The 23,047-nt window shown below is 42.2% G+C and overlaps 2 protein-coding genes and 1 pseudogene across 2 annotated transcripts; 1 reads left to right on the top strand and 2 right to left on the bottom strand.

Annotated features, from left to right (window-relative positions):
* LOC136386489 (zinc finger protein 75D-like) overlaps nucleotides 1-4,466 on the top strand; it is a 30,961-nt pseudogene extending 26,495 nt beyond the window's left edge.
* A 3,188-nt stretch (nucleotides 4,467-7,654) lies between these two features.
* On the bottom strand, nucleotides 7,655-10,798 carry LOC136386488 (zinc finger protein 449-like). The gene is made up of 3 exons (XM_066357886.1): nucleotides 10,615-10,798; nucleotides 9,122-9,223; nucleotides 7,655-8,388 (listed from the first exon to the last, which is right to left on the bottom strand). The coding sequence occupies exons 1-3, from the start codon at nucleotides 10,796-10,798 to the stop codon at nucleotides 7,655-7,657; spliced, it is 1,020 nt and encodes a 339-aa protein (XP_066213983.1).
* Nucleotides 10,799-12,216: 1,418 nt separating this feature from the next.
* LOC136386487 (zinc finger protein 449-like) lies at nucleotides 12,217-16,393 on the bottom strand. Its single transcript, XM_066357885.1, has 3 exons — nucleotides 16,040-16,393; nucleotides 13,747-13,951; nucleotides 12,217-12,269 (listed from the first exon to the last, which is right to left on the bottom strand). The coding sequence occupies exons 1-3, from the start codon at nucleotides 16,391-16,393 to the stop codon at nucleotides 12,217-12,219; spliced, it is 612 nt and encodes a 203-aa protein (XP_066213982.1).
* Between the last annotated feature and the right edge of the window lie 6,654 nt (nucleotides 16,394-23,047).

Here is a 23,047-nt window from a genome sequence, read left to right as displayed (position 1 = left end):
ATGATTGTCGACTCATTTTTGCAGCTTCCTTGTGTTTTGCTTCTATGTGTTAGGTAAAGCTGCTACTTCTCCCAGGCTTGGTAGGGTGGCCTAATGTAGTCAGTGTTCTGTAGGGTCCTGTGGCACAGTCTTCCTGATCACCCAAGCTGGGCACTCTCATCCAAGTACTAACCAGGCCCGACCCTGCTTAGCTTCCGAGATCAGACGAGATCGGGCGCGTTCAGAGTGGTATGGCCGTAGACCCAAGCTGGGCACTCGATGTGCTTCCTCCCCCAAGTGGGCTGTGTACATACCCTCCTCTTGTAGCTGAGCCTTGATTGCTGTTGGCACATCAGTGGGAGGAATTTACCCCCAGGCTGATCAGCTGCAAGGATTGTTGTGACCACCAACCACTAACCTCTGAGTACCATGGAGGATCAACTGTTCATGGACCCACCCCCACAGGGCAAGACTTACTTTAGTGGGGATCTGGTGCCCACTGAGTCCAACCTTTGAGTGTGTTGCTTGTTGAAGTAGTTGGATGGTAGCGCTTCGACATGGTCTAAAGCTATCGACATGGTGGGCTGGCTCTGGGGCCTCCTGGATGTGTAAGTCATAGTTAGCTGCTGCCTGTGTTCTGCCTGGGACCACCTGGCATGAGTTCCGTGACTTGCAGGCGGCTGCTACTTGCTCTAGGCTGGAGGTGCCCAGGTGAGGCTAAACTGCGTACCAAGACCGGCTGTTGCTAGTGCCAGGCCTGGGGACACTTAGTGAGAGTATAGGGCACATTGAGTACAGATGCTGCTTGTTTGAGAGATTTTAGGAAAGTGTAAAGCATGAGCCAAGACAGGCCATTGGTTTGGAAAAACCACTGCAAATAGCTTGGGTATTTCCTGGAAAGTTGGGTAGAGTGGGGTCTCAGGGAATCACCAGGGTGAGGCAAACAGTGTGAGCCAGGTTGCTGGAGACTCATATATAGGGCTCACCTGCAGGCTCTGTGGGGGAGGGCTCATCAAAGGAAAAATGGCCTCTGCCAGCACTTCTGTCTGGGAGAAAGTGGCCTACCCAGGTCTCAATTTCCTCCCTATATGTCTCTGGTGCCTTTCAAGCTGCTACCCCAGTGCTATAGCTCAGAGGTGTAAGTCTGAGTAAGTCTGTGGGTGGGCCCTTTAAGAGGAACTGCCTGGGACTCCAGAAGGCTTCCATCTCCCTCAGCCTAAATTCCCACAGGTTTATGCTGCTGTAAGTTATGGGGACTTCTTTTTCTGACACTGAAACCCTGAAAGGGGAACCTGGACTGAGGCTGGGACCCTTTGCTCATCAGAGGAGACCACTACAGCTGAGATACCCTCCCTACTTGTATCTGCTGCGCATGGGTGAGACCAGCTCTCTGCATATCCACCCCTCCTGCTAGTCTTGACGTGGCTTCTCTTTAATTACCTACTTGTAGCACTTCCGTTTATCCCAATTTCAGATGGTTCTGAATGATGGTGGTCCCGTAGTTTGTCAGTTTGATGTGCTTGTGGGAGAAGGTGAGTACATTTACTTATGCCTCCATCTTGCCCAGAAGTCACCTTTATTTATTTATTTTTTTGTCTTACCTTATTGCAGTAGACAAAACATCCAGGACTATGTTGAGAAGGAGTGATGAGAGTACACATCCTTGACTTGTTTCCCATTTTCATGAAAACACTAAGTCTTTCAACATTACCTGTGATACTAGTACAGGGTTTGTTGTTCACGGTCTTTATCAAGTCTATATAATTCTTAAGTTTCTTAGTGTTTTTTATCACGAGTGGATGTGAGATTTGTCAAATAATTTACTGTGTCAGTTGATAGGGTTGTGATCTTTCAAAGCTTATTGATATGGTGGGTTATGTTGGTCGATTTCAAATGTAGAACCAGCTAGCATACCTGCAATAAATCCTACTTGATCATGGTATGTAATTCTTACATACTGTTACATTTCAGTTTACCTATATCTTGCTGAGGAACTTTGCATTTAAGTTCATGGGAGGTGTTAGTCTGTAGTTTTCATTTTTAGTGTACTATGTTTGTATGATTTTGCTATCAGGGTACTGCTGGCCCTAGGGGTTGGGTAGTATTTCCTCTTCTCTTTTCTGAAAGAGATTGCATACAATTGGTGGAAATTCTTTAAATATTTGGTAGAATCTTCCAGTAACACCTTCTTCCAGTAACACCTTATGGACCTGGAGATTTCTTTTTTTTCTGGAAGTTTTTTAATGATGAATTCAATTTCTCTAATGGTAATATTGCTATTCAGAATATGTATCTCATATTGGTTGAATTCTCATAGTTTATAGTTTTTGAGGAATTGGTCCATTTCTACCTAAATTTAAATTTATGAACATAAAGTTGTTTATAGTACTCCCTTATAATCTTTGTAATATTTGCTGAATGTGTAGTCATATACCCAATTTCCTTCCTGATATTGGTGATTTGTGTCTTCTTTTATTTTTGTCGGTTGTGGTAGAGGCTTATCAATTTATTTATTTATTTATATTTAAGTACAAGCATTTGTTTGTGATTTCTGCTCTGATATTTATTTGCTTTCTTCAGTTTGCTTTGGATTTTTTTTTTTTTTTTTTTAGTTCCTTGGTGTAGAAACCTTAGATTATTGATTTCAGACCCTTCCCCTTTTCTATTGTAAACATTTTCGTCTATACATTTTCCTGTGAGCACTTCTTTAGCTTTGTGGCACATATTTTGATATATTGTAATTTCATTTTCATTCATCCATGTATTTTCAAATTTTCTTTGAGACCTTCTCTTTAAACCATGGATTATTTTGAAGTATAGTTTAATTTTATGTTTTATTTTTGTTTTTGATTTTTGTTTCTTTTTAAATTCTCATCTGATTTCATTTTTGTCAGATTGCATTTTTCTCACTCACGTTGTGATTTTTATAAGTTCTTAGTCTGATGGGTGACTTTTATTATTATTATGCCTTGATCATTTTGCACATTATATTAGGAAAGTCTGGATAATATTTAAATATCTTAACTCAATGGGAAGTCACCGTGCTTTATTTTAGCACATAGAGTCCTTCCTACTTTTGTGGGGTATGCTTCTGGTGACAGCTTAATTTTCAGAGAGCTTTTGGTATTTCCTTGGTTTATGTGGTACTGCTAGGGAACCCATGTGTCCCTGCAGGTGCTCCCTGAGGGTAAGAAAGGTATTTCTCCTAGGCTCGAGTGTCTCTCAGTGGGAATGGGGAGTCTCAGACCAACAGAGATAAACAGGCTTCCTGGGTCATGCCACTTGTGCCTAGGTACCTCTTGCTAGTCCTGCCTGCCCACTTGGTGTCTTCTAATGGGTTCTAAATGTGTCATAAGGTTTCCCGTTCAGACTGGGGAAGGAATAAACCTATCCAGGAAGCCTTCTGTTGCTAGGTTGACACTTAGAAAACATTAGATCTGGGTTGCCTTCTTCTGTTGGGTGTGGGGGTGTAAGACATCTTGCTATGTTATTCTCCTAATTCTGGGGTCACAAACTATTTTCCATTCTTTTTACCACTTTTTAAAATTCTCTGTGTTGCCTTGCATTCTTTAATGGGTTTTAGGGGGGGGGAGGGCTAGCAGGGAGACTCAGGGAGAAGTGGACCCATGCATTTTTGTTGTGACTGGACCAAAAATCACTTGTTCCTGTATTTTAAAAGCAGTCATAATTGAATTCTTGTTGTTGTTGTTCCATTCCTAGTTTTCTTGTTCTGGGATACAGATGGCTGATTCTTCTGTTTATTCCAACAAGGTCAAAGCTCAAAAGTGACACTGAAAATGACCCACCTATATCTACTTCTACATTAGAAATACAAGCATCAGGATGAAAAATATTAAGAAAGGCCAGAGTGACAGTTGCCCAGAAAAAAAAACAGGCAAAGAAAATCATGGTGGTACACACAGGGTACAGAAACAGCCTCAAGCTTTTCTAGGGAAGAAGAGAAAGAAACATTCAACTTGTAAACAAGAGCTCCCAAAACGTATGGATTTTCAGGGAAAAGCCATGCAGGACAGAAACCTTTTAAGTGTCAGGAATGTGGGAAAGGTTTCAGAGTCAGCTCTGACCTTATTAAGCATCAGAGAATTCACATTGAAGAGAAACCCTATAAATGTCAACAATGTGATAAGAGGTTTAGATGGAGTTCAGATCTAAATAAGCACCTAATGGCACACCAAGGAATAAAACCATATAGATGCTCATGGTGTGGGAAAAAGCTTCAGTCATAACACAAACCTACACACACGTGTCACGTAAGAATTCAGAAAGGAGATAAGCCCTTTAAATGTCATGAATGTGGAAAAAGATTCATTCAGAACTCACACCTTATTAAACACCAAAGAACCCACACAGGTGAGCAGCCTTATTCCTGTAGCATATGCAGGACAAACTTCAGCAGGCCGTCAAGCCTTCTTAGTCACCAGAAGCTCCATAGGAGAAGGGAATCACATCTAGGATCTCCAGTCTGAAGAAAGTCACCATATGGAGCTTGACCCTGGAAGTGATGAAATAATACAAAAGTATGAGGCACCTAATGACAAGGTTCTGTCATCAATAGAGAATTGGATGGGGGATACGTGCCATGCTTTACATAAAGGAATCTGAACTGTCTCTTATTCAGCATTGTATCTTCAGTGCCAAGCAGGAGAAAGATACATGATGGGTATTTTATAAATAAAAAACTGAAAATACAGCCAGAAGATATCACACTGCCTGACTTCAAATGATAACATAGAGCCTCGATAATCAAAACAGCATGGTATTGGCAGAAAAACACACACATAGGCCAATGGAAAAGAATTGAGATCCCAGAAATAAAACCACATTTATATGGACAAATCATCTTCAGCAAAGGAGTCAAAAACACACAATGGAGAAGAGAAAGCCTCTTCAATAAGTGGTGCTGGGAAAATTGGAAAGCCACATGCAAAAGAATGAAACTTGACTACACTTTGTCCCCCTGCACAAAAATTAATTCAGAATGGAACAAAGACCTAAATATAAGATCCAAAACAATAAATTACATTGAAGAAAACATAGGTACTAAGCTCATGGACCTTGGCCATAGAGAACATTTATGAATTTGACCCCAAAGGCAAGGGAAGTAAAGGCAAAAATAAATGAATGGGACTGTATCAAACTAAAAAGCTTATGCCCAGCAAAGGAAACTGACAACAAAACAGATAGGCAGCCAACTAAGTGGGAGATGATATTTGCAAACAGCAGCTCCGATAAGGGTGTGATACTCAAAATATAGAAAGAACTCGTAAAGCTCAGCCACAAACAAGCAAACAATCCAATTAAGAAAAGGGGAGAGTACCTGAACAGATGCTTCTTCTAAGAAGACATACAAATGGCCAACAGATATATGAAAAGATGTTCCTCTTCTCTAGTTATTCGAGAAATGCAAATCAAAACTACAATGAAATACCACCTCACAAGACAGGTAATAACAAGTGTTGGGGAGGCTGTGGTGAAAAAGGAGCCCTTATTCACTACTTGTGGGAATGCAAATTAGCACAACCATTATGGAAGAAAGTATGGTGGTTCCTCAAAAAAATTAAGAATAGAATAACCATATGACCCAGCAGTCCCTCTACTGGGTATCTATGCCCCAAAACTTGAAAACATTGGTACGTAAAGACACAGGCACCACCATGTTCATCACAGCATTAATCACAGTGGCCAAGACATGGAAACAACCAAAGTGTCCCACGATAGAAGATTGCTTATAGAAGATGTTTTCTGTATATATATAAAATGTAATACTTCTCAGCCATTAGCAATGATGACATAGTGACATTTATGATAACATGCATGGACCTTGAGAACATTATAATGAGTGAAATAAGTGAATCTGAAAAAGCTAAGAACTGTATGATTTCACACATAGGTGGGATATAAAACTGAGAGTCATGGACATAGATAAAACTGAAGCAGTTACCAGGGGGAAGGGGTGTGGGGAAGGGGGGAAGGAGAGACAAATATAAAGTGACAGAAAATGATCTGACTTTTGGTGATGGGTATACAACATAATCAACAGTTCAATGCTCTAGAATTCTTACCTGAAACCTATGTACTCTTATTGATCAATGCTACCCTCTTAAAGTTAATTTTCTAAATAAAATTTAAAATTTAAAAATAAATAAATAGGTAAACAAACAAATAAATAAATAATAAGTAAAAAAAGTTTTCTTGAACCTTACACCTCATACCGTTTGTAAAAGAAATCAACTCCAGGTGAAATGTGTCACAATGTGTAAGGGAAAATAATACAACTTTTAAATCAAAACATAGAAAATATGTTTATGATCTTGGTGTAGACAAAAATTTTCTTCACCACCAGGATTCAAACAGCACGAATAATAAAGGGGAAATGATCAATTCAACCATGTATCTCCTGGGAAATTCTCTTCATCAAGGGACACCATTAAGTGAGTGAAACCGCAAGCCAAGGCGTGGGAAAACATATGTGTCGTACAATTTCGAAGTATTTAGAAAGGTGAGTAGCTATAATCCAATGGCACAACCATTCCTTTCCTAGGGTGTTCCCTACAGTGGAACCCTTAGTCTGTATGGTCGGAGAACCTAAGTCTTCAAGGAAATGTAAATACACTTCAAAGCAGAACAAGAATGAGCCATGTTACTTAACAAACTTTGCATTATAACCAAAAGTTGGCAGGAAATTATCAACAATGTCTGACTCTTAGGGAAGAACAGAAATAAAATGAAAACTGCAATAACGAACACTTGCAACATCACAAATAAGAACATTGCATAAGATGTGTGGGAGGTGACCGAAGCTAGACTTAAAGTTAAGTTTGTGGCCTTCAACGCTTTCATCATTTCACAGAACAAAGAAAGAAAATACGGTATTTACTGGAAGTCCACTGCAGGTAGGGTTTTGACATTTATATAATCCACTCACTCTTGCTAGTACTTGTGAGGTGGGCACTGTTCTCTGCCCTGCACAGAACCTTAGGATTGGACATTTTCCCTTACCCCTATCTTTTGGAAGTGCTCCCCATTTCAAAAACGAACTGTGTTCAAGGCTCAGATGATGTATAAACACAGCAGTGGGTGTACAAGAGATTCTGACACATGGTGGAAGAGAGAGTCAAGGGAAGTGCTCGTTGGCACCATCAGGGAAGCATCTGCATGTTTCTCCAATTACTAGTCAGTGGCAATCCAACAAGAACAGCGTATCTATGTCCATGTGAGTAAAACAGTGCACAGATACAGGTCAACTGGGCACGTACCCGTCTACAGGAATGTTGACCCTAGATGCCAAAGGAATGCCGACCTTGATATGCTCCTTACTTACACCTATGCTGTGGTTGGCTTGGGACAAAGACACTTTCATCATAAGGATTAAACAAAACTTGCCTAAACAGAAAGAAAACTCACGTCTAGGACAGTAGCAAGAGTTAGTGAATACTCTAGAATGTGTATGACGCAGAAGATGCATTTTAAGCATCGCAAAACAGAAAGCTGTTCTTATAAATAAGCCTGAACACTGTTCTTCCAAGATAGCCTACTGCAGGTTAAAGCTCTGATATAGGAGTGTCAGTTTGTGAAAGAGCTGTTTCCCTCAACAAATTCTCAAAGCATTCTTCCCTAAAGTGAGTAGCTTGGTGCATATGATAGTGTGCTATCTTTAAGAAGCTTGTAGAACAATGGCTTCTCCCCTAGGATGGTTTCTTAAATGAAAAGCAAGGCTTGATTTCTGTCTATAGCTTTTCCCACACTGCTCACACACAAACGGTCTCTCTGCAGTGTGTGCCATGTGGTGCACATGAAGGTCTCTTTTTTGACTAAATCTCTTCCCACAACTGTGACATTTATGGGGTTTTACAGTTGTGTGGCTTTTTTGGTGTTGCATAAAATATTTTCTAACACAAAATTGCGACCTACAGTCAGGGCAAGTGTACACTCCTTGAGGAGAAGAGGTTTCCTGGTGTTCCATGAGTTGTGACGCCCGAGTGAATCGCTTCTCACACGCACTGCACTTATAGGGTGCCTCCCTTGAATGAACTCGGAGGTGCCGTTGTAGGTTGGACTTACGAAGGAATCTTTTCCCACATTCAAGGCACTCATGAGGGAGCTCTCCTGAATGAATTCTTAGGTGCCCTTTAAGTACCTTCTTGGAAACAAAACATTTCCCACACTGAATACATCGGTGTGCTTGCTTTTGGACACTGTTTTGCTCAAGGGCACTGGAGCTGAGGGGTTGTTCCTTGTTGGATCTCTGAGCTCTGTCTCCTGGAAAGGGGTTCCAGTCATCAACAGGCAATGCGTGGTCTCCGGGTAGCTGCTCTGTGTGATTTTCCAGTTGAGTTTTTGGCTCTTCAGAGTCTTCTGGTGAACTGGGACCAAGAAGTGCATTTCTGTCTAAAGAAAGAGAAAATAGGATGACCAGGTAGTGGTGCAGCAGATAGAGTGTTGGCTTGGGATGCTGAGGATCCAGGTTCGAAGCCCTGAGGTCTCCGGTCTGAGCAAGGGCTCATCCGGTTTGTGTGCAGGCTCACGAGCTTGAGCACAGGGTCGCCAGCTTGAGTGGGGGATCACAGACATGACCCCATGGTCACTGGATTGAACCCAAAGGCTTGAAGCCCAAGGCCCCTGGCTTGAGCCCAAGGTCACTGGCTTGAGCATGGGGTCACTCTCTCTGCTGTAGCCCCCTGGTCAAGGCACATATGTGAAAGCAATCAGTGAACAACTGGACTGCTGCAACGAAGAATTGATGCTTCTCATCTCTCTCCCTTCCTGTCTGCCTGCCTCTCTCTCTCTCTCTCTCTCTCTCTCTCTCTCTCTCTCTGTGTGTGTGTTTCTATCAGTAAAATACAAACAAACAAAAACCCAGAAAATGGTTATATACTTTTCAGTTTTTCTGTGATTTGACATTTTTCTTTTCTCCCAATATCAAAATCAGGAACGTGGATAGGAATTTCAAGTGTCACCATGTCCCAAGGGGAATGAAGAGACAGACTGAGAAGGTTTCTAATCAATAGCTAGTGGGAAGATGGAAATAATTCCAAGTGTATATCCCAAATCTCTTTATCCTGGGAGTCAGGACGAATTTTACTTTCATTTCTTCCCAAACATTTCACAAACCCTCACCTACCTATCTTGAAGTCAAGCAATTCCAACAGTTGTTGCACTTCCTTGCAATCCTGTAGGTCTCTCTCCGAGGCCGCTGCAGGGTCAGGCTCTGATTGTGGGTGTCCTGGCCATAAGGAGAGATTGGAGGAAGGATAGTTTGAATCCACACCGGATTTTTCAGAGTCCAGGTCTCTTTCTTGGACACGTGGCCTCTCAATATCTGCCTACTACCCTTCTCAGCAGTGCTTCTCCAGGAGCCTCTGACAAGTTGTGTGTGCGTGTCTGTGTGTGCGCGCGCACGCGCTTTCAAGATAAGAAGAAAGCCAAATGGCAGGGCGGAGGGGAGATCCTATTGTGCTCAGTTCAAAGCTACTCTCCTCCAATTTACAGAAGGAAGTGAATCAATACTGGTGCAAAATCAATGCACTGAATGAATTCCACATCTGTTTTGAGAATGGAATTACGTAGGTGAGGGCCAGAACACGAACTCAACCTTCCTAAAGTGTTGGCAGATTAAAGCTGAGAAACACTGTTTTATTGACTGCCAAGTGAAGAAAATGAGAGGCCAAAGTGGGGGTTAGGAAAATGGTTACCGGAAGAATTTTTTAAAGAGATATTCAAATTAAAATGGCAACTGAGGTAGGTCGGCAATGGGCAACAAATAATCTGTTTGTTTCAGCTGAAGTCTAGAAGTAGAGTCTCTTGAAGCAAACCGAAATAATCACCAAACAATGTTTCTCGGTGTCTATGTAAGGACAACCAGGAGAAGTTTCTAAACTCGCTGTCCCCTTGTGTTCTACCACGCCTCTCCTCAGTGAAGGCCACAGTGGCTCGGTCCTCTTTCCAACCCCCACCTCAGTTCTGGCCAAGTTGACGGGTCTGCAATCAAGTGTGAGTTGGAAGTGGCTCATTTCAGAATGAAATACAGGGCAATGCTTAAATATCAGAATTAGTAAACAGACATTAGGAAGTTGGTTTGACTAATGTTAACCCGAAAGAAAATTGAGCTTTTAGAACATATATTGAGAAGCATAGGAAGTCGACTAAAATACCATATATTTCAAATGAAGGGATTCAAAATACAACTCTTCATTTTGGTTATGCTTCCACTTCAAAGGTAAGGTTGGGATGAGAGCGTATAAGCCCCGGGTCAAATAAAACTGGATGTCATGGGTCAAAGGATAGTTGCCATCAAGCAAAAGTGTGAGCAATGTGAAAGGTCATGGCGGGGGTGGGGGGGTGGAGCGGACAGCAGCACAGCCTTAGGGTGGCAGAAACCTGAAGGCGGAGAATTTCCCCATAAGAGAGACATGAAAACAAGTTCAGAATGGCAGGATATGTTCATATGGCAGTTCCCATCTGATACATAAAGCATGGACTTGAAACTCTTCAGGCTGTAGATTCATCGCAGGTCACCATGAAAGCAACCCAGACATGTGCCCCTTGGGTGAAAGTAGGGAGCTAGAGATGTGACTAGTCAAGGACTGAAGCAGCCCCGGGAGCAGAATCTAGCACCCATGAGAACAAGGCCAGGAGTATCATCGTCAGTCCAGCTGCCCCTTTTTGTGTAGCACCAAACCGAAAGAGACTGAGAACTGTCCCCTTGCTTCCTCAGCCTGGCACAGTACTCCTTGGTGCCAGTGCCAGCCTTCAAAGAAGCTGGCCCAATCTGGAGCACCTTGCTGGATGTCAACGTCATGTACTTCTTCACTGTGCACCAAGCCTACCGCCACCCACCTCTCTCCTGTGTGACATTCTGATTTTTTTTTTTTTTGGCTCAGGTGCACTCAGCCTCCACTTTCTGGACTCTCAAGGGTCTGCTCCTGCCACTACTCTGAGCTTGTATTCCCCAGCTTAAGCTCACAGCCCGTGTCAGCTAAGGCCGCTAACCATCCTCCTCTGAGCCATCTCCCACCCTTCGGATTTCAGTTGCCACCCTCTAGTCACCCATTCCATAAAATGCTACCACAAATGCGGCATGAACTGGACAATGATTGAAAGGATTTTCACAGGTATCAGCCCTCCATCTGTCTGCCAATAAAGGGAGAACAGCCCTGGTGCTCATCACAAAGCACGGCTGTGAGTGGAGGCAAGCAGACACTCGCACTCACATGCTGTGGTGGGAGGGTAAATTGGTGCAATAATTTTGCAGCACATTTGTCCATATCTATTCAAGTTTTAAATGCATAGGCTCCCTAACCAATCGTTCCTAACCTAGAAATCTGTCCTGCTGGCACATGCACATAGAAGGATGCTCACTGTGTGTTTTATAGCTTGGCTCCACGATATTTTGGCCGACACTGAACATCAGTCAGTCAGAAGTCATGCCTCTATGCCACCTTCTGTGGACAGGGCTCTTTTCTTTACCTTTAAACGCCACAGAGAGGACCCAAGAGGTTGTGCTGGAAACGAGCCTAAGGGTATGGACGAGCCTTCTTTGTATTGGGCTCTAGTCTGCTCATTTCTTCACTCTCACTGGGACTCCTTACTCAAAAGCTTGCATGCTGCAAACTCAAATTCTCACACATCCAAGCATTCAAATATCAGCTCCCAGAAGCAGATTTTTAGCCACTTAGAGCCGGCCTCCTTTGCATAGCCCAGAAACTATCACCCCACATCTGTTAGGCACTGAAAAGGTGGAGCCTTGTGGTTATATGACCCCAAGCTGCTGCTGCCCATTGGCATTCTATGACCTGGAGACTCCCAGTGTGCTTGCTAATGGGCTACATCCTCACCTAGACAGGCAAGCCCCCTCTCGAGCCCTTACTCCCTGTGGAGTTCCCTGGTCCTCCTCCTGACTTCCTACACAGGCACACCTGACAGAGTTGCCCAGCAAAGCTTGTGCGTACTCCTGCCACCTACCTGCTGGTCATATCTCTCTCCTAGCTCTGCTTGCAGACCCCTTGGGCCCTCTACAAGTGGTAAAGAGGATGAGACTTTGGTGACCAGGAAGTAGACATGGAGACCTCCCAGTCCGGAAGACAAAGCATATTATATCACTTTAAACAGTGTTGAGAAAGGAGTAGGTTCCTCTCCTCCTAACAGATATACTTCACTTGTTACATCATTCTCTCTCTCCCTTGTTGAACATACCGGACGTTCCTGTGCTTTAGAGACTCAAGTACGCAAATCAAGAGCAACAGTGCTGCTCTCTGCACCCAGCACTGCCGCTAAGAGGAGCAAATCCGCACATGTGATGGGAACTCATGCAGAATGATTCATAATTCAACACGACTGGCAAGGTTCTGCCACTTGTTGCAGGCATAAACAGAAACACAGGTTTGTAAAAGCTTGTTAACAGATAAGAGATGTAGGCAAAATAAAGACTGGAGTATAAACGACAATATTCTATATAGTTTGGTTTTGACCTTAATGGTTATATATCTCTCCTTTTGGGTGTTTCCTCCTGGTCACCCACCGCTATTGCAAACAAGACCAAGCCCGTGTCTTCTATATGCCCAGCACTTGCCAGAGCAAAGTTCAAGATTTGGTACCAGACAAACAGGATGAATACAGAAAAGGAGACAAGTTCAGGACCAAATAACCACACTGTGACATTATGAGATGAACTGTGTAAGGGTGGGTAGCATTGCACATATAAATAACATATGGTCGTACAGGTGTGCTTGGAATGGACCAAATCATCCTTTCCAAAAAGACAGTGTAGTCTCACATGTACCCTTCTTCATTGTCTGCCCGACACCCCGAGAAGAGAGAGAGCACTCGGAATAGAAACCACAAGAGAGGGGTACAGGAAGCACTAGAGCTGGAATTTCTATTGGCTTCAAGAGCAAATGGGTCCAAGTGTCTGGATATCCATTCTCACGCACCTAGTCAGGACACGGAAAAGCAAGGAACCCAGGCAAGGTACCTAAAAGTTCACAAGATTTTTGAATTCATGTACGACAATATTTTCTAACATGGTATCTCCCAGGGCCTGGCCGGAGAACCCTGTGGTTTCTCCTTCTGTACAGTTTTGGAAAGTCCCTGATCACCTTTGAGACTTCCACGAACTTCTATGAACCTTTCTTACCCTGGAATTTCTCTCCTGGGACTAACTCCTGTGCTGTCTGGGGCAGTGGTCCTGAAACCATAGTATGCACAGCACTCACCTGGAGAGCTTGTGAAAAATGAACCCAGCCTGTGTGATCCTGATAGGAGAAGCTGCTTGCTATACTTGCAGAAACACTGCTCTAGCTTTTTAGGGATAAGATACATATTCATTTTATTGTAGTAATCAATTAAATCCTCTTAAAGGATCTGAAGCGAGTACATTAATAAGGTATCATGTTTGAATGTGGCTCTTAAGCCATAAGAGCAACCAAGGCCCTTGGGACTCACACCGCCACAGATGTCATTGACAAAAACTTGCTGGGGGAAATTCATCTTTATTCGTACTACCAAAATTCCCATCGATTTCCTGTGCAACATTCTCGGCCGATGCCTCTTTCATGAGCAGGCTCATTAGCTTAAGGGATGTTGAATCTTGTTCAATCTAATGTGTTCAATCTAATTTCCTCCTCCTAGTCTTTAACAGAGTGGTCCATTTTCATTGGATATTCGGTGTTTCTAAACAACCTCAACCCTGGAGAGCTTCTGAGCTCCAAAAACAGAAATCAAGGAAAGGAAATAAAACCCGTGTCTTACCAGGGTCCAGAAGGGGCTGGCCTTCCCCAGCAGCACCATAGCTCAGCTCCTGCAACCCTGCCGGTGGGATCCACGCCTCTGCCACTGGGGCCTCGGAGACAGGTCCCACTGCTTGGAGAGGGGGTACCTCCACGTGGATGTTTGGTGGTATGTCTGCCATTCCAACTGCTGCCAGGTCATCCAAAAGCATGTCCGGGGTAAAGATCTGGAGGAAATGCCAGAGCCCATCACTCTAAAGTCTAGACCAGCTGTGCCCAGTAGCAATAAAATGCAAGCCACCAAAGTCATTTTAAATTTTCCAGCAGTCATATGAAAAATAGAAGAAATAGGTAAAGTCAATCTTAACAATATCCATTATTTAACAACATATATCTAAATAGCATAATTTCATAATGTAAACAGCATTCAAAATTATTAATGAGCTATGTCATCTACCTCATTGTTCACCCTAAGTCTTCTGAGTGCTGTATGCATTTATCCTCGCAGCCTACCCAATCTGGACCAGCCACACTTCTAGTGCTCCAGAGCCACACTTGGCTGGTGCCTGTCATACTGACAATGCAGGATAAGACCACACGAAGAAAAAAAATCTCATGCATAAGCCAAACAAAGAGACACAGAAGGGAAGGGAAACCATAAAGGCATTCCATCTTGGAGGCAGGAAACTTTGGAACAGAGTCCTGTCCGTACAGGCTAACTACCAAATCCCATCAACACACAAGACTGCAGCGCCCCTCATGCCCAACTAGAAACACTTCCTCCCTTCTCCAAAGATGACGGCCTGTGCTCAGCTATCGCAAGCCTCCAACAGGTTTTCCTCGGGGGTTCTGAGCAGAGGGCCAGGCCACCGCCCCTAGGTGTCTAGAATACGGTGGCAGGTGGTGGCTATCACAATTGAGTGGGCAGAGATGGGAGTATAGATAATGCACAGTGCAGAACTCCAGGTCCCTACCAACTTTGGACTGTCCCCCTCAAATATCCACATAGGTCAGTGGTCGGCAAACTGTGGCTCACGAGCTCTTTGGCCCCTTGAGTGTGGCTCTTCCACAAAATACCACGTGCGGCTGCTACCTCAATAAGGAATGTACCTACCTATATAGATTAAGTTTAAAGAACTTGGCTCTCAAAAGAAATTTCAATCGTTGTTCTGTTGATATTTGGCTCTGTTGACTAATGAGTTTGCCGACCACTGACATAGGTAAAAAGAACCAATCGACACCCTCACATTGTTCGTCATATAATCTCAAAACGTTATTGCACACCTTAGCATGACTTAACTTTTCTAGGCAAGCACTGCTTTGGAAATGAAAGTCATGGTGAGGATGTAAAGTACAGTATAGGGAATATGGTCAATACTGTAATAACTATGTATGGTGCCCAGTGGGTACTGGGATTATCGGGGGAACCCTTCGTAAACTCTATGACTGTCTAACCACTATGCTGTGTGCCTAGAGCTAATAAAAAGTAATACTGAATGTAAGGTGTAAATTTAAAAAAAAAAGTGTTCTTACTTTTTCTTTCTTTCTTTTCTTTTCAAAGAAAGACTATACTACTAATTGTTCAGGTTCACCAAGATTTCTTTGCCACTCTGGAAAATCACATGACCAGCAGTAACACTGCTCATAGTGTTTGAGCTCTGCTGGCCTGAATTACTGCCTGTAGCCTTCACAGGGAGTCTGAGTAGAGGCAAGCGTCTGACAACTTCATAAGGTCTTCTGAAGCCACTCAAGCCAGGACATGTGCACGCTGAAATGCTTTTTGGTTTCTAGTCAACTCTGTTCCTTTTATTTAAATTCCTCCGAGACTCTACTTGACTCAAAGTTGGCCTACTTTGTTTGCAAAGAGCCAGACAGTAAATATTTTACGCTTTGTGTGCCACATTCAGAATGCGATTTACTCACCTTCTTCCTCTTTGGTTTTCTAACAATGCTTTAACAGGTCCAAACCATGACTAGCTCACATACAAAATGGGTTGCAGCCAGATTTGGTCTGCAGACACTAGAGTGTAATATTGGTGTTTCTGATGAGTGCTTGTAGGTAGGTTCTATTATCTATGAATTTCATCTAGGTACATTTACTGGGACATTAGAAAATACTTGTTACAGAGGGGGATTGAGTCTGAGGAGGTTGAAAACCACTGACCCACATGTTTTCTCCACTGGAAGAGAGAGATGAAAAGAAGTGTGGTGAAATCGTGGGGCTGAAGAAAGACACGGGGCAAATGTCCGATCCAATCCCACCTGTCTCTGGTACCCTTTAGTCTAATTACCCAGATCCCTGACTCTTTTCTCACCTGTGGCTCTGGTAGCTCAAATTCAGTCTGTAAGTCTTCTAATAGTGACACTGCTCTTTCTGTAGTCTCTGGGCGTTGTTCTGTCACCCAGGTCTCTAGCTCCCGGGGCAGAATTGTTAGGAATTGCTCCAACACTAGAAGCTCCAGGATTTGTTCCTTAGATCGCAGCTTTGGCTTCAGCCACTGATAGCAAAGCTCCCGGAGTTTGTTGAAAACTTCATGAGGCCCAGCTGCTTCTTTGAAACGGAACTGCCTGAAGCGCTGACGGAAGACTTCCGAGTCAATATCATACTCTGGAAACGTCGAGCCCAGATTCAAGGCGGCCTGCATTGCACAACGGAAGACAGTATCCATTGCCCCCTTCCAGCAGTGTACAAGGTTCCTGGCAGCTGAAGTCTCAGATTCCAATTTGTTTCTTTGTGTACTTCTTGCGGGAGACACCTACAGCAGAGGACAAGGCAAGTGAGAAAGGAGAAACAGCAGTGGTTACCAGAGGTCATCCTTATCTCCATTAACTGCTTGCTTTCCAGCAAAGCCCTAAAGTAGCAGTTGTCATCGTTTGGATGGTTTTTAGGATCTGATGAAAATGTTAAGGAGAATTCTTCAAGAAGAAGAAAGAAAGAAAAAGAGAATCATCGTTATAAAGAATAAAATAGCAATAAATGCATACCTATCAACTATCATTTTAAATGAAAATGGTTTAAATGCTCCTATAAAATGACATTAAGGTAGCTGAATCAGTAAAAAAGCAAGTCCAGTATATATTCTGTCTACAAGAGACCCACCACAGAAGAAAAGAAACTCACAGACTGACAGTAAAGAGATGGCAAAAGGTATTTCATGCAAATAGAATTTTTTAAAAAAGACCTGAGGCAGCAATACTTATATCTTAAATAATACACTTTTTAAAACGAAGACTATATATAGTAAGAGATAATAAAGACACTACATAATGATAAAAGGGTCAATGGGTAGGCCTTCCAGACAGAAAATCAACAAAGAAACAGTGGCCTTAAATGACACACTGGATCAGATAGATTTAATTGGCATTATCAGGTCATTTTACCCCAAAGCAGGACTATACTTCCTTTTCAAGTACACATGGAAGGTTTTCTGGGGTAGACCACATGTTAGGAAACTCTACAAGTTTCAGTAGATTAAAGGAGTTTGAAATAATATCAAGCATCTTCTCTGACCCACAATGGTGTGAAACTAGAAATCAATTACAAGGAAATAAAACAAAACAGAAAAACACACTAATAGAGGCTAAATTACATGTTTCTGAACAATAAACGGGTTAACAATGAGATCAGGAAGAAATCAAAAGATACCTTGAGGCAAATGAAAATGGGAATAAAACAAACCAAAATCTGGTGAACACACCGAAAGCAGTCCTAAGATGGAATTCATAGCTTTATACGGCTACCTCAAGAAACAAGAAAAATTTCAAAAAATCTGATCTTTCCCCTAAAGGAAGTAGGAAAAGAACAGCAACCAAAGCCCAAGGTGAATAAAAGAAGGAAAATGATAAAGAACAGAACAGAAATAATGAAAGAGTCTATAAAACAATACAGGAGGTCAATGAAACCAACACCTGGTTCACTGAAAAGATAAACAAGATTGACAAACCTTTAATCAGACTCAGCAAAAACAAAAGAGAGATGACCCAAATAAATAATATCAGAAATGAATATCAGAGGAGAAGTAAAAACTGAAACCACAGAAACACAAAAGATTTTAAGAGAATATTATGAACAACTACGTGCCAACAAATTGGATAATCTAGAAGAAATGGATAAATTCCTAGAAACATAGTTTTCTACCACTGAATTGAGGAGAAACCGGAAATTTGAAGAGAAGGATTATAACTAATGAAACTGAAACAGTAATCAAAAAACTTCCAACAAACAAAAGGCCTGGACCAGATAAGTCCACTGGTAAAATTTACCAAACATTCAAAGGAAAACAAGCACCATTCCATAAACTTCAAGAGGAGGGAAGACTCCAACGCACATTTACAAGGCCAGCATTATCTTCATTCCAAAACCAGATAAAGACACCGCAAAGAAAGAAAATTATGGGGCAACATCCCTGTTGAATATGCATGCAAAAATCCTCAACAAAGTATTAGCAAATAGAATCCTGCAATACGTTAAAAAGCTCACACACACACACACACACACACACACACACACACACACAAAAAAAAAAAAAAAAAAAAAAAAAAAAGCTCACACACCATGATCAGATAGGATTTATTCCTGGGATGCAAGGCTGGTACAATATCCTCACCCATTAACATGATAGACCACATAAACATAAAGTATAAAAATCATGATTATAGCAGCAGATGCAGAAAAGCTTGACAAAATCCAGCACCCATTTACGATAAAACAAAACAAAAATCTCAGTAAAGTGAGAAAAGAAGGAAGATACCTCAACATCATGAAGGTCATATATGAAAAACCCACATCTACCATCATACTCAATGGGAAAAATAGAATCATTTCCCTTAAGATCAGGAACAAGACAGGGATACCCACTTTCCCCACTCTTATTCAACATAGTACTGGAAATCCTAGCCACTGCAATCAGGAAAGGAGAAGAAATAAAAGGCACCCAAATTGGAAAGGGGGAAGTAAAACTGTCATAATACTGTACATAGAGCACCCTACAGCATCCACCAAAATATACATATTAGAACTGATAAATGAATTCAGTAAAGCAGGATACAAAATAAACACCAAGAAACTGGTTGCATTTTTATACACCAATAATTAACTAACAGAAAGGGAAACTAACAATCCCATTTACAGTGGCACCAAACAAAATACCTAGGAATAAATTTGAGGAATAAAGTAAAAGACTTATACTTGGAAAATGATAAGACACTGAAGGAAGAAATAGAAAGAAATTGAAGAAGACACAAATAAATGGAAACACATATGGTACTCATGGATAAGAAGAATTGGCATCTTTAAAATGTCCATACTACTCGAAGCATTATGGATTCAATACAATTCCTATCGAAATACCAATTGTGCATTTCACAGAACTGGAACAAATAATACAGAAATGTATCTGCAACCACAAAATCCCCAAACAATGCAGTAATTTGGGGGCAAATGTAGGAATATGCTGTGAAGACTTGCAGAGTTAGGGTAAACAATCAGAGACAGAGGCATCCTAGGGCAAAAGCCCGGAGCAGACGAGAGTCCAGGGGCCTCTCTGATCCCGTACTGCAAACGCAAAACAGCGGGATAGGATTCAGCAACAGATATAGTTTAGCCTCTAGGAACAGAGATTAAAAGTCAGCATGTTCCTTGTCCTTTACTTCACCCCCTGAAAACTTCTGGTGTCCACTTCCTTGAGTTATTTGTACTGGCTAATAAATATCTGAGCAAGGCTGTGGACGGGGCTTCAGTCCTTGGACCTGCTGCCTCCCCCGGGCCCCGCGGAGCGTGTTATCTGGCCTCCGAGTAGTTCATTGTCCCCGCGGCAGAAAGAAAGAACCAAGTTGGAGGTCTCACGTCACTTGACATCAAACTATACTACCAAGCTAAGTAATCAGATCAGCATGGGACCAGCATAAAAACACACACAGAGATCAATGGAACATAATAGACAGCCCAGAAATAAACCCACACCTATATGGTCAGTTACCACTTGACAAAGGAGGCAAGAACATGCAATGAGGTTAAGACAGTCTATTCAATAACGGTACTGGGGAATCTGGACAGATACATGCGGAAAATGAAATTACACCACCTCCTAACACCATAGACAAGAATAAACTCTAAGTGGATTCAAGACTTAAATTAAGACTCGAAACCACAAAACTCCTACAAGAAAATATAGGCAATAAAATCTTGGACATTTCTCTTAGCAGTATTTGTTTCTGATATATTTTCTCGGACAAGGGAAACCAAAATAATAGTAGTAATAATAAACAATAATAATAAACAAATGAGATTCAATCAAACCAAAAAGTTTTTTCATGGTGAAGAAAGCTATAAACAAACCAAAACGACCATCTACTGAATGGGGAAAGATATTCCCCCGTGATATATCCGATAAGGGGTTCATATCCAAACTCTGTTTAAAAACCCCTAAGAGTCCAGACAGATGGCCAAAAGACATAGGAACAATTGCTCAGTGTCACTAATCACCTGAGAAACACAAAAGAAAACCTCAATGAGATACCACCTCACACCTGACAGGATGGCTCTCAGGACGGAAAACAGTAAATACACTATATAGATAATGTATTATAGATTTGTAAACATGAACCGTATAGAATTTTATTAGCCAATGTCGCCCCAATAAATTAAATAAAAAATTAAAAGAAAACAGTCTGGAGGTTTCTCAAGAAAATCAAAGATGGTACCATAGCCTTATGACCCAGCATTTCCACTTCTGGGTATATATCCGAAGAAACCCAAAACACTAATTTGAAAGATTATATGCACCCCTATGTCCACTGCAGCATTATTTACAACAACCAAAATACAGAAGCAACCCAGTGCCCATTAATAGAAGAGTGGATAAAAAAGTGTTGCTATCTATCTATACAATGGAATATTACCCAACCGTAAAAACGAACGAAAGCTTACCATTTGCGACAGCATAGATGGACATAAAGGTTATTATGCTAAGTGAAATAAGTCAGAGAAAGACAAATACCATATGATTTCACTCATGTGTGGAAACTAAAGAACAGTATAAACAAACAAACAAAATACAAAGAGACACATAGATGCTGAGAACAGACTAACGTTTACCAGAAGGAAGGAAGGCTGCGGGACTGGGTGAAAACTGGGAATGGACTGAGAAGTCCAGATTGGTAATTACAAAATAATCACAGGGATGTAGAGTACAGCATAAAAAAATAATCAATAATACTTTAATAACTGTGTATGGTGCTAAGTGGGTACTGGAAGTATTAGGGGGAACGCTTTGTAAAGTACATGATTTTCTAACAACTAAGCTCTACACCTGAAAGGAATACAAAATAATATTAAATGTAAACAGTAGTAAAAAGAAAAAGGAAGGAATGTAAAAACTGTAAATGCAATTAATTTAAATAAAAGTGTCCTTGGTAAAGAAAAGAGCTTCCCTTGGCTGAAAATTTTAGACAAGTTGTTTAAAAATCATTCACATTGCTTGAAGTCTGCCTATTTATACGTAGGAAAATTTTGACTTATGGTGAGACATCTTACAACATAAAGCAACAACAAAAAAGAACCGGATGAAAGCCAAGGACTCACTTCCTAGAAAAATACACATACACTTCCAATTCTGCATCCAATTTGCCAAAAAACTGTATAAAATGTCCGAACCCATCCACAAATCCTCTACATCTGTGCTGTCCAACATAGTGGGCACTAGAGCCATGTGGACATTGACATCACACTTTATAAAAAAACAAACAAACAAAGAAAAAAAATAAACTCAGCTCCTAGCTACATTAAAGTGCTCAACAACCACAAGTGCAGAGAGGAGAGCTGTACCGGACAGCTCTGCTATAGCGTTCCATTGAGCAGGGCTAAGAACACTGCCAGTTTTGAGAACTCTCCATAGATGTGCTAGCCTGTATCTCCACTCCCAGTCTAATATATATATATATATATATATATATATATATATATATATATATATATATATATATATATATATATATATATATACACACCTTCTTGTATGTCTTAACATAGGCAGGTCCCAGAAGAAGTAGGAGAGGAATATACTTACTATACTAGTGCGTAACCCTGAAAGGCCATCTAGCTTTTAGGAACATTCAGCCACCTTCAATCATGGCTATCTCAGTGAGAGCCATGCTCTACAACATCCCTCATTCTTCTGCACTCCGGGTATGTGCAGTTCAGCCAGCTTCACGATGAACCTCACCGTGCAGTGACATTCCAATGGCTTTCTCATGAGAAAAACACACCGCACAGGGAAGGCCATCAGGGATCTGGTCGGCCTTAATAACAAAGTGCGCTATCACGTTCAGCACACTATAAGCCAGGTGCTGTTTCAAGCCTCCTCCATAGATTAGGTAATTTAGCCCTCACCCAGTGTGAGGAGGTGGGTACTAGTATTGTGCTTTAAATACAGATGAGGGCACTTAAGCTTGAGGCTCAGGAGGGCTGCCTAACATGTCCCGGGACCCATAGCAAACGCCAGAGGGAAATGGTGATGAAGTTTGAAACCACAGACTCACGCAGTGATCACATAGTCTAAAAACAGCCAACTGTTCTAAGAGCAATCTCTGAGGTCACATGGGCGGTCACCTACATGTGTCCATACGTGTGAAGACCGGTACCTGCCCATGTGCTGAGTCCTCTCTGCATTTGCCCACACAACTCATATACTTGCCTTTTTCTCTGGACGGTATCAAGGGGAGAAAAAATACTTATGCCTGTCTTCCTGTCCAGTCACCAAAAAACGACACAGTGTTCCCACCTCATTTGTTCAATGACACCTAGTGCCTGTCTCTGTAACATCCTCTTCATAAAATGCGTCTGGCGGATCCAGTCGCACGGAAAGGGAACAGCAGTGTGCCCAGCTCAGAGGCGGCTCTGCTCGCAAGAACTCATTCCTAGGGAGCTTCTATTCCCCTGTCTAGGCACCTAAGGGTCGCTGGAGGGCATCCATGGTTTAGGCTGGGCCCCACCTTCCCCTACTCCAGCCTCACAGGTGGCCGCTCTCCCCATACTGACCCACACGTTACCCCCGTCTCCCACGGAACTGACTCGCCAGATTTCCTTCCATTCGCCCTTCCGGAAGAAAACTTCACTTCCCCTCGGGGCTGATGGCTTCTCTCCAAACCCGCCTGAATGAACGCGCGCTCCCAGGGCCCGTGGGGAAACAGGCACCGGGCGTCGAGGAAAGAGGGCACTAGGGGAAAGGCAAGGGGACAAGTCTCACACCGCCTAGAAGCTGGTTTCAAGTCGGAATCCGCAGCGCTGTCCCGTGGTGAAAATGTCCGGCTCTCTGGAGGGGCAC

This window comes from Saccopteryx leptura, chromosome X (assembly GCF_036850995.1).
Source record: "Saccopteryx leptura isolate mSacLep1 chromosome X, mSacLep1_pri_phased_curated, whole genome shotgun sequence".
NCBI classification, from domain to species: Eukaryota; Metazoa; Chordata; class Mammalia; order Chiroptera; family Emballonuridae; genus Saccopteryx; species Saccopteryx leptura.
This window is presented reverse-complemented; position numbering and strand designations above follow the sequence as displayed.